At 32.0% G+C, this 12,232-nt stretch overlaps 1 protein-coding gene across 2 annotated transcripts in view; it reads left to right on the forward strand.

The window, feature by feature from the left end:
• LOC132294366 (UDP-glucose:glycoprotein glucosyltransferase) overlaps window positions 1-12,232 on the forward strand; it is a 44,206-nt gene that overhangs the window by 22,057 nt on the left and 9,917 nt on the right. For both annotated transcript variants that reach the window (XM_059792191.1, XM_059792192.1), the window contains 10 exons: window positions 192-260; window positions 4,376-4,521; window positions 5,118-5,219; window positions 8,441-8,588; window positions 10,747-10,803; window positions 10,891-11,021; window positions 11,206-11,294; window positions 11,432-11,781; window positions 11,945-12,040; window positions 12,135-12,199. In XM_059792191.1, the coding sequence (XP_059648174.1) occupies window positions 192-260; window positions 4,376-4,521; window positions 5,118-5,219; window positions 8,441-8,588; window positions 10,747-10,803; window positions 10,891-11,021; window positions 11,206-11,294; window positions 11,432-11,781; window positions 11,945-12,040; window positions 12,135-12,199 (1,253 nt within the window). The remainder of the gene's footprint in view (window positions 1-191; window positions 261-4,375; window positions 4,522-5,117; window positions 5,220-8,440; window positions 8,589-10,746; window positions 10,804-10,890; window positions 11,022-11,205; window positions 11,295-11,431; window positions 11,782-11,944; window positions 12,041-12,134; window positions 12,200-12,232) is intronic.

Here is a 12,232-nt window from a genome sequence, read left to right on the forward strand (position 1 = left end):
TGTTCTTGCTAATTGCATCACTAGGAACAATCATGACTGCCTCTCACGTATAATTTGATGTGGTGGTATTGATTAGTATACCTCGTGTTCACATACCTATCATTACCCTTTTTTATGTATTATTTTGTAGAATCAATTGAATTCAGGAAAAATTTACTCTTTTTACATTTACTGTTTAAACTGGTATGCAGGTGGCACAGTTTCTATACAGGCAACTTGGCCTTGAATCCGGGGTTAATGCAGTTATTACAAATGGAAGGGTAAGCTTTATCTGGGTGTTTCTGCTTGATTGGATGTTGGCAATTCACTCTCAAATTCTGTTTCTTTGTGGTCACTAAGAAATTGATTCTGTTATACACACACACACACACACACACACACATATATATACTAGTAAAAGGCATTGCAATGTCTATCTTCACCAAAAAAAGAAAAGATTTTCCTTTGCAGCTTGTCACTTTCTTGCTGAATTGATCAATGTCTTGCAAAACAAACATATATAATTTAGAGCTATTGAGAAATTCAATTAATATATTTTTTTTAATTTAATTAAAATTTTATGAATAAGGGTGGAAAATTACCTCAATTTGTAATTGTAGTAAATCATCTAGTGAACAATTTATTAATGTTTGGCAATCATTGAACATTGTTAGGGTTGCAAGTGTTCCAATATATTCTATAATTCGCACTTTAATTATTATCATGAATCTGCACATGAGTAAAGACAAATAATTATGTATTTGTAATATTATTAAACCATTGAAATAAATATAATAATAAGATTTTAAGATATAACAATACTTTTGAAAGCATTTTTGGTTTGTTGTGTTGCATTGAGGACAGTATAAAAATTTAGTACTACACTTTATCTTAGTCAAAAGGCCGAGAAAGGTGTGATTATTATTTTTTTAGGTCTATAGTTTTATAAGAGGTTTCCATGTAATCATTTTTACTTGATACCAATGTGGGACAAGAAAAATGAATTTTATTAGGCAATTTGTAATTTGAATTAAACTCTTTAAAATTTTATTAGGTAATTTGTAATTTGAATTAAACTCTTTAAATAATTTTTAGGTAATTTTTTGTTTATAAAAACTCTTTTTTATATTAATAAATAAATACTGAAAGTAGTACTACACTCGATCTTATCCAAAAGGTCAAGAAAGTAGAACTACACTCGATCTTAGCCAAAAAAATTTAGTACTACACTTGATCTTAGCTAAAAGGCCGAGAAATGTGTAATTATTATTTCTTTAGATCTATAGTTTTATAAGAGGCTTCCATGTAATCCTTTTTACTTAAAACCAATGTGGGACAAGAAAAATGAATTTTATTAGGTAATTTGTAATTTGAATTAAACTCTTTAAATTAATTTTTATAAATTTTATTAGGTAATTTGTAATTTGAATTAAACTCTTTAAATAATTTTTAGGTAATTTTTTGTTTATAAAAACTCTTTTTTTATATTAATAAATAAATACTAAAATACTGAAAGGCCGAGAAAGGTGTGATTATTATTTGTTTAGGTCTAGCATAAATTAATCGTCTGATACACTGTTAATCAAATCTCAATTCTCATGTAAAGATTGGTATTTTGGTCATTACAGAATGCATGCGCATTAAGCATTACTAAACAAGAACAGAATCATAATCTTTCCTACGTGCTTTCAACTTCTTCTCTTTTATTTTTTCTCCTCTTTCAAATCATAGTGCACAATCCTGCCATAGAAATAGAATCCACCTATGAAGAAAATTGTACCAAGTAGAATGCGATACTCTGATCTACAGCAACGTCCCCAACACATAACACCAATTGTAGGATTAAACAACCACCGAAGAGATACCCCTGATTATCTCTATCAAGCAATTAGATAGTTGTTTTTATTTTTCTTTAAGAAAGGTTAGCCAAAAGGCCGATTCCAAAAAATTTAGTACTACACTTGATCTTAGCCAAAAAGCGAGAAAGGTGTGATTATTATTTCTTTAGCTCTATAGTTTGGCTTCCATGTAATCTTTTTTACTTAAAACCAATGTGGGACAAGAAAAATTAATTTTATTAGGTAATTTGTAATTTGAATTAAACCTTTTAAAATAATTTTTAGGTCATTTTTTGTTTATAAAGACTCTTTTTTTATATTAATAAATAAATACTGAAAGGTAAAAGGCCAAGAAACCCAAAAAAAAATTAGTATTACACTTAATCTTAGCCAAAAGGCTGAGAAAGGTGTGATTATTATTTCTTTAGGTCTATAGTTTTATAAGAGGCTTCCATGTAATCCTTTTTACTTAAAACCAATGTGGGACAAGAAAAATGAATTTTATTAGGTAATTTGTAATTTGAATTAAACTCTTTAAATAATTTTTAGGTAATTTTTTGTTTATAATTTTTTTTTTTTTTATATTAATAAATAAATACTAAAAGCCAAAAGGCCGAGAAAGTAGTATTACACTTGATCTTAGCCAAAAGACCAAGAAATGTTAGCCAAAAAGCTGACCCAAAAAAATTTAGTACTACGCTTGATCTTAGCCAAAAGGCCGAGAAAGATGTGATTATTATTTCTTTAGGTCTATAGTTTTATTAAAGGCTTCCATGTAATCCTTTTTACTTAAAACCAATGTGGGACAAGAAAAATAAATTTTATTAGGTGATTTGTAATTTGAATTAAACTCTTTAAAGTAGTACTATACTTGATCTTAGCCAAAAGACCAAGAAAGGTTAGCCAAAAGGCCGACCCAAAAAAATTTAGTACTACACTTGATCTTAGCCAAAAGGCCAAGAAATGTGTGATTATTATTTGTTTAGGTCTATAGTTTTATAAGAGGCTTCCATGTAATCCTTTTTACTTAAAACCAATGTGGAACAAGAAAAATGAATTTTATTAGGTAATTTGTAATTTGAATTAAACTCTTTAAATTAATTTTTATAAATTTTATTATGTAATTTGTAATTTGAATTAAACTCGTTAAATAATTTTTAGGTAATTTTTTGTTTATAAAAACTCTTTTTTTATGTTAATAAATAAATACTGAAATATTGAAAGGCTGAGAAAGGTATAATTATTATTTGTTTAGGTCTAGCATAAATTAATCGTCTGATACATTGTTAATCAAATGTCAATTCTGATGTAAAGATTGGTCAATATCTTTGTGGTATTTTGGTCATTACAGAATGCATGCGCATTAAGCAATACTAAACAAGAACAGAATCATAATCTTTCCTACTTGCTTTCAACTTGTTCTCTTTTATTTTTTCTCTTCTTTCGAACCATAGTGCACAATCCTGCCATAGAATCCACCTATGAAGAAAATTGTACCAAGTAGAATGCGATACTCTGATCTACAGCAACGTCCTCAACACATAACACCAATTGTAGGATTAAACAACCACCAAAGAGATACCCCTGATTATCTCTATCAAGCAATTAGATACTTGTTTTTATTTTTCTTTTTTTTTCTTTAATTAATAATATAACCAAAAAAAAAAAAAAACCAGATAAATTGATTATGAAAATTCTAAAATAACCCTCCAGAGTCTCAATCTTCTTGAACAGACTTGTGCTAAGATTGAAGAAGTAAATGCAAAAGAAGCTGTTTGATTATGATGATTTTATTAGGTAATTTGTAATTTGAAGCTGTTTGATTATGAAGGGGAATCTGATGATTTTATTAGGTAATTTGTAATTTGAATTAAACTCTTTAAATTAATTTTTATAAATTTTATTAGGTAATTTGTAATTTGAATTAAACACTTTAAATAATTTTTATGTAATTTTTTGTTTATAAAAACTTTTTTTTTATATTAATAAATAAATATTGAAACTCTTTGCACAAAGGCCGAGAAAGTAGTACTACACTTGATCTTAGCCAAAAGACCAAGAACGGTTAGCCAAAAGGCCGACCCAAAAAAATTTAGTACTACACTTCATCTTATCCAAAAGGCCGAGAAATGTGTGATTATTATTTCTTTAGGTCTATAGTTTTATAAGAGCCTTCCATGTAATCTTTTTTACTTAAAACCAATGTGGGACAAGAAAAATGAATTTTATTAGGTAATTTGAATTAAACTCTTTAAATTAATTTTTATAAATTTTGTTAGGTAATTTGTAATTTTAATTAAACTCTTTAAATAATTTTTAGGTAATTTTTTTATTTATAAAAACTCTTTTTTTATATTAATAAATAAATACTGAAATACTAAAACATTGAAACTCTTTGCACATTTAATAATAGTATAGATATATATTTGATAAGTGACTGTTAATTTTTTTCTCAATGTTGGTAAACCTAAATGATAATTCTCTTTATCTGTCTTCATTGTTAAAAACAATTACTCTTATTTATAGATTTTCATTACATCATATTTGACATTTGATAGGTGATCCGCACTACTGATGACAGCACTTTTATGAGCCACGATCTACATCTTCTAGAATCTGTGGAATTCAAACAAAGAATTAAGCATATTGTTGAAATTATTGAAGAAGTGAAGTGGGAGGACATAGATCCTGACATGCTAACAAGGTATGTTTGTTTCTATGCTTCATCGTGTCTTCTGTCGTATCTCTCTTACATTTTTAGGAATTGCCATTTAGACAAGTCTGTGTCTTATTTCGGTGCTCCAAAACCGTATCCGTGCTACCTATATGGGTCCAACTATGGCATGACTCAAGGGTGCAAAGTATAGCAGAAATTTGTAAGCTGAGTCTCAAAGAGATAAAGAAGATGATAACAGAATTTCTTATAGTAACACTTCCAGATATGAATAAGATTTTGAGGTACATGATGAAGCCTTAAAGGTTGGCAATGGAGGTGTCAAAGTGTTGGGTAACACAATTACAGTTCTGTCTGTGCTCATCATATTTCATTATTCTTTTGATCATTCTGTTCTATCTTTTTCTGTTTCAGTTTTGTGTTGGAGAGTTTGGTATTTCATTTTACCCTTCTCCTTTATGGCATTATGACAACCTAATTAGCTTCTTGATTTGATGTCTGGTCCTTTTGTTTTATAAGTATTGTTTGTTGTTAGCAACTCCTTTCGTGACTATGGATTTGATCTTATTTCTTTGTTTGGCAAATTTATAATGGTTTCATATTTTTTCTGGTGACGTTAATTGCAGCAAATTCATAAGTGATATCATTATGTGCGTCTCATCTTCAATTGCTACAAGGGATCGAGGTTCTGAAACTGCACGCTTTGAAGTTTTGAATGCAAAATACAGGTGTGCCCTATTCTTATTTAAATATTGATTCCATTATGGTTATTGATGTTGATTTTCTTTCTCTAGATCTATGTTACAAGGACATATAGACAAGCGTTGTGTGCTTTTCCATGTTGATATCAATTTCTATATCTAGATTGAATATGAATGTATACATGTTGATGTCAAATTTAATGTTGATTTTATATATAAACTTATTGGTACTTCTTGAAACAGATATTTGATAAAATTGTTTGAATCTTTGAAATGAAACAAACTTTTGATAAATAAAAAAAAACACCGGAAATCCGTATTATAGAAGTATGTAGTTTTCTATATGGCTGATAAATACTAACATAATTGTTATTCAATACTATCAAGCTTTAGCTTGGATGGTATTTTTCTCCACCTCTCAAAGGGGAGGTTGAGGGTTCGAGTCCTAAATCCTGATTGGACATGAAGTGTGTGTGTCTTAATGATAAAAATAACAGACTAGGTCAACAATCTCTTCTCTCGTACGAATTCATACTAAAGGTCAGTCAAATGTCCTAAACAAACCTAAGAATTATTGAAATTGCATCATAAATATATTGATGGACTCTAAAATCTATCATAACTTTATGTTGGTGATAGAATATCTATAATAGTTTTTAACTTTAATGAAATGAAATAAGGCAAATATTTAAACAAGAAAGAAAAATATAGACAAGTACCAGTTAAAGACAGAATGCTGTTGATGGAAGGTTTAATAAAGAATATAAGAAAGTTTAAATTCAAACATGCTAATTAAATATCTTGTTAATTTTCTTTTTCATGAACATAACAAGAACCGATAAAGGTCATTGTCACATTATATATGCAGACGAATATAGGACACTGCATCACATTACCAAAGATGGAATTATTGTTTTCAATTGCCCTGATTGATTTTTCAATATATCAATTGTCATATCGATTACATCATTGGATAACCGTGAGGATACAAACGATATATATTGATATGCATTGGTTCATATATGTTTTGTTTTGTACATGGACATTTTAGCATTTATAAACATTAATAACCCTGACCTAGAATGTAAATACGGCAATGCCTATAGATTTCCAATATATACTTTGTATGTGACATGGCAAAGGCTTGATTGATATGCACTAGTATAGTAGCTTGCAAACATAGTCCTTCTCCATTGCATTGTAATTTGTAACTGTATTATTAAAATTCTCCTATTGCTTTTCTTTTTTTGATAAGTAATTCTCCTATTGCTTTTTAAAAAGCGAAAAAGAAAAAAATTTTGGGCCAACTTGTCATTTTGATCAATGATGAACTCACATTATGAGTTGAACATTATCTTCCGTTTTCCATGAACATCAAACTATATGGATATGGTATGCAATACATGGGTATGGTATGCAATATGTTTTCTGCACACTGATTGTCGGAAATGCACCCCCTAAGTCGTCCAACAAAGCAAGATATGTATATATTATTGAGTGCTTAAGATTTTCAATGTACTTTCTTAATATGTATTTTTTCCCGTCGATATCTCAAACTATGTGAATTACCATATTTTGGTGCAATTTGTGGCATAAACACGTTATTTTTCCCTAAAGTGCATAAAAGAAAAATTAATCACACTAAAATTCAGCATTGCTCCAGAGTTTAATTATTTGAGAATTTGATGTGTGGCACCTGCAACCACACTCCCACCTTTATCTATTCCAATCATGCATACCACAGTTCATGTTACATGGAGGGGTGAGTAATTCTGAGGGCAATGTTTTCCTAACAGTATGTGACTAAGTAGTAAACTTTTAGTATTGAGTATAAATTTGCTATAATACACCATTGTTTAGGCCTGTCTAAAGCAAAAAGTTGGCCATTCTGCTGGTGAAATGGTAGCTTCAGATTGAATGTTCGTCAATAATGACTCTCCTTTTAGTCCGTATTATGTGCATGCCCATGTGTTTATCCGCACATTTGTGCATGTTAAACATTGCTGTTTTGATCTAGAATTTAAGTGTGCATGGATTTTTAGTAAAAAATGAGCCTTCATGAACTTGCATGTTCAGTTTTGGATCCCTATGGATTTCACTCTATCCTATTCATTTCTGTAGCATATTTTGGTAGTCATTGTCTTTATTTAGTTCTCTAATATTCATATTCATTCTTTGTGGTCATCATGCCTGATGTTAACTTACTTGCCTCAGTACTTAAGTGCTATTGACCCCCCAATCCTCTTCAATGCTAGGCTGCCAAATATATTACCTTATCATACAGTATCAAGTTAAATATGAAATCCAATAGACAAGAGCAAGGGTTTGGAATAAATTTGACATGGGACTCTGGCTCATTTTCTTTTGGTAGAATTCTAACTATTCTGGTGTTGTATGTGCAAAAAGGAGAGTCGGTGAACCACTTTCTTCTATGTTCTTTGCCCTTTTTGGCATACATTGGGTATCTCCTGGTTCCATGGGAAATATGATTGAGTTTTGGAGAGGGTGTATAGTTGGGTAGCCGAGCCTGAGACGCATGGAGGGCCACTCCCCTTTGCCTATGGTGAGGCTTGTGGCGAGAAAGAAATAGGCAGTCTTTTGATGGGGTGGTTACCCCTATTTGGTCTCTCAAATACATCATTTTGACTTCTTTATTCTTTTGGGTAATTGAGTGAAACTTTATATCTGTGGGGGATCTCGTGGGTTTTGTTGATGGTCTGAGATTATAAATGGCCATGTAGGGCCTTTTGTGTATTCCCCCTTTGGAGCGCGAAATTTTACTTATCCAAATAAAATAAAATAAATAAATAAATAATAAAAAAGAAAGAAAGAAGAAGAAGAAAGAACTATAACTGGTTTGGCCAGCTGTGGAAGATACTGCATGAGAAACCAAACAAAGATGGTTTTGGTATATTATTTTCCTTTCACTAGCACTGCACATTTAGCTTTTTCGTTACATTTGATCTTTTATGACCTTATTGATCTCAGCATTTAACGCTAAATACCCTGCCAAGCTTTTATAGAATTTAACTGAACCAAATCTCGGCATATACTTTACTTTTTGGGTTGTTTTGAAGGCATATTATTTGTTTGTTGCTTTCTTATTTATCTCTTTGTATTTGTTACATCATCTGTATTCCTCACTTGTTGATATTTTATTTCGTTGAACTTGTATTCATTAATTTTTTATACTTTGATTTTCGACAACCTAAAATTGTACTGGCATCTTTTCGTTTGACTGTATGCAGTGCTGTTGTTTTAAGTAATGAAGATTCTAGTATTCATATTGATGCTGTTGTTGACCCCCTGAGTCCTTCTGGTCAAAAGCTATCTTCACTTCTTCGTTCTCTGTGGAAATGCATTCAGCCAAGCATGAGGCTTGTACTTAATCCATTGGTGAGTCTATTCTTATTGACTTACATTTGTTTAATTTTTCGCACCATATGCTGATATGAAATACCAAAGAATAGATTGTTTCCCTTCTGTGGGGAGGGGGTGCATTAGAATGATAAGCATGTTGTTGAAACTATATTCTATGCCGTCAGAAATAGTTTCTGCAATTGTGAAGATCCACATTGTACTGATATTGAGTTAATTTTCCTATAAAGTCGCATTTATCTGTCAACAAGGTTCTTAAGAAACTTGAATTCTCAAAAAGACAAAGAAGAGGGCCATAAAATATTTTATATTACTCTCTCGGCAACTTGGCCAGTCTTCACCAATTAGAATCCACCTCAGAAACATCACCTTCCAGTCCTCTTGTGACCTTGGACTTTTGTCTCTTGAACCATATTTTTGCTCTTTATTCTATTATTTTTCTTCATACAACACATTTCACCTCCACATTTCTTTTGTTCCCCCAACCGTGAAGTGGTTCCCCACAAAAACCATCTCTTGAAAACCAAAGCTCTTATGAAGTTGATGCTCTTTTGCATACATACTCAAATGTAGTGTTGAGATGTGTTGATCATTTACTGAACTAAAATGTTGTTTCTGGAAAGTCATTGGTTATAGGTAGGGAACCTGTTGGTTTTGCTAGTCCATCGGTCATCCCATATTCACTAAAATTGGCAAACTACTGGAGTAATTTACTTATTTATTTATTTATTTTGTGTTTTAGGAATGGTTTCTTCTTCCTACTAATGATAAATATGGTATTATTTTTTTTCCTTAATTGGTACTCACACACACATGCCTCCACCGAGGCTCGAACCCCTGACCTCCCTTTGGGAAGTAGTAGCCTGGTACCACTAGGCCACTGGCGTGTTGGTGATAAATATGGTATTGATGGTGAGCCCGTGTGGAAATAGATTTTGACCCGTGTCAGTGCCTTAGTGGGGACTGGCAAGTCAACAGTTATCTACTTTTTGTGAAGCTATCAGTGACCATTTCAATTCTATCTACTTCTCCACTCTTATTTGTTAATAGTTTGAATTCAAACTTAGACACATATTCACATTTTTAAGTTTGCGTGTCAACATAATAATGTATATACACATAAATTTTTGACAAGTCCTTCCAATAGAGAAGCCAAGGAAGACCACATAATGGATAACAAATTGAAATCTATGGAACAGTGTGTAAAAATATACGGTGGAATGCAGCTTTCTCTTACCTAAGAAATTTGCCCAAACTGTCTGATCTATAAACTCAGGTGGAGCGCACCCCTGCAGAGGCACTGTGGTGACTCGGTGGTAACCATTATTTCTTTTGTTTGGGGGAAAAAAAGTTGGTTGTAAGATACGATTGACCTTGTGTGTTTGAGCTCTTTCACTCTCTATGATAACTAACTGACATATACCCCAATAACTATACCAATGAGCAAGCATGATGCGGTTCACATCTAGAGTAATGTTGAAGGAAGACTGGACAAACGTGAAGTGAGATGGTAATATATTGTGGTTAATTCAAGTTATGGTTTATATAAAATAGAATGGTTAACCAGGAATTATATAGCTGACCCAGACATCTGGGATATGAACTTGTTGTGTTGAGTATACTTCATATATTCGTATGGCGAATAGCATATCAGACAAAAGGACTATCTTTTATGGCAGAGAAGAGGAAAGAATAACAGACTAATACATATGATTCTTCTTATTTAGCATATCAGACAAAAAGATTATCTTTTATGGCAGAGAAGAGGAAAGAATAACAGACTTCTACATATGATTCTTCTTATTTAAAACCATAATGGGATTTTAAATACAATAAAACCATTTTTCTGGGAATGATTTGTTGCCCCCCTTAATTGATTGATTTGTCTCGTTTAGATTAAAAATAAAAATAATTGACAACTAATGTCAATTTATTCTCAGTCCCTGTAATTACCAGTTCGTAGCCTCCCTTGATTGCTTTATTTTCTGTTTCTCATATGTGACTTACATCTGTTCCGTGGTGAAGTATGTTGCACGCTTATGCTTAGCTTCCCCTGTCTTTTGATAATTGCTTTCTATGATAATATTCTTTATCAGATGTCTCTGCGAAAGCTGATTTAATATGGTTTTGTGGAACTTTTTCTCTATTTGATTCTATGTTTTCTATTTCCTGGCAGAGTTCACTGGTTGACCTACCTCTGAAGAATTACTACAGATATGTGGTGCCAACAGCGGTATCATCAAAAGATCTGATCCTTGTACATCCAATCCTTTGCTTGAGTCTCCTTTTTTGTGATATTAGTTTTTATATGAATATGCAGGATGATTTCAGCAGTACAGATTATGCGGTACATGGCCCGAAAGCATTCTTTGCCAATATGCCATTATCTAAAACCCTTACCATGAATCTTGATGTTCCTGAACCTTGGCTTGTGGAGCCTGTTATTGCTGTGTAATCTTCTGCCTGACACCTTGGCTTATTATAACATTTTTTAATGTACAACACTGGAGTATTATTGTTCTGTTCTATCAGTTACAAGTTTTTTCCCCCAATAAGTTATTAGCAATGTGTATCCTAATAAGTAATGCCTCAATCTTAAATTTTGTTCTATTCATTTTGGTTCTCAATGTTTCAGTCATGACCTGGATAATATACTGCTTGAGAACCTCGGCAACACAAGGACATTGCAAGCAGTGTTTGAACTCGAGGCTCTTGTTCTTACTGGTAAAATTAAAATCCTCTTTTTTTTAATTAAAGTGAAATTTTGATGTTTACACATAACTTCAAAGAAACCGAATGATGAAAATTCTATCATTTACCAATAAATTAGGTTATCGTTTTAACTTTGCAAACAAATCCAGGTCATTGTTCAGAGAAAGATCATGAACCTCCACGTGGCCTTCAGCTGATCCTTGGAACTAAGACTGCACCTCACTTGGTTGATACACTTGTGATGGCCAATCTGGGTTATTGGCAAATGAAAGTTTCTCCTGGGGTTTGGTATCTGCAGCTTGCTCCAGGTAGAAGTTCTGAGCTCTATGTTCTGAAAGAAGATGGTGATGGAAGTCACAATTTGCCTTCAGCAAAGCGTATCACTATAAATGATTTGCGGGGTAAACTAGTTCGTTTGGAGGTGGCGAAGAAAAAGGGCATGGAGCATGAGACATTACTGATTTCTTCCGACAATGATAACAATTCACAGAAGAAAAAAGTTAGTGCCTAAAATTATTTACCGGACTTCCTTTTTTGTAACTTTAAATCAGTAAACTAGGTTCACTTATCAAAAAAAAAAAATCAGTAAACTAGGTTCACTGGATGACTTGGAAGATGTTCTTCCTTACACGCATGTTTTACTTAATAGTTAATATCTACAGGGAGGTCAGAAGGGTTGGAACTCAAATTTTTTGAGATGGGCTTCTGGTTTAATTGGTGGAACTCAGCAGTCAAAGAAGAGTGAACACACTTCAGTGGTGATTTTTATTTCTAATTTGACTACATATATGCATATTTGAAATGTGAACTCATTTTTCTTTCATTTGATGACCTAAAATACTTCTCCTCTAGGAGCATGGAAATGGTGAGCGACATGGAAAAACAATCAATATATTTTCTATAGCTTCTGGGCACTTGTAAGTTTCTTCTTCCCTTCATGGTTCATCTAT

This window comes from Cornus florida, unplaced genomic scaffold (assembly GCF_030987335.1).
Source record: "Cornus florida cultivar Cherokee Brave unplaced genomic scaffold, ASM3098733v1 CherokeeBrave_3.0.0_Hap2_Chr02, whole genome shotgun sequence".
NCBI classification, from domain to species: domain Eukaryota; kingdom Viridiplantae; phylum Streptophyta; class Magnoliopsida; order Cornales; family Cornaceae; genus Cornus; species Cornus florida.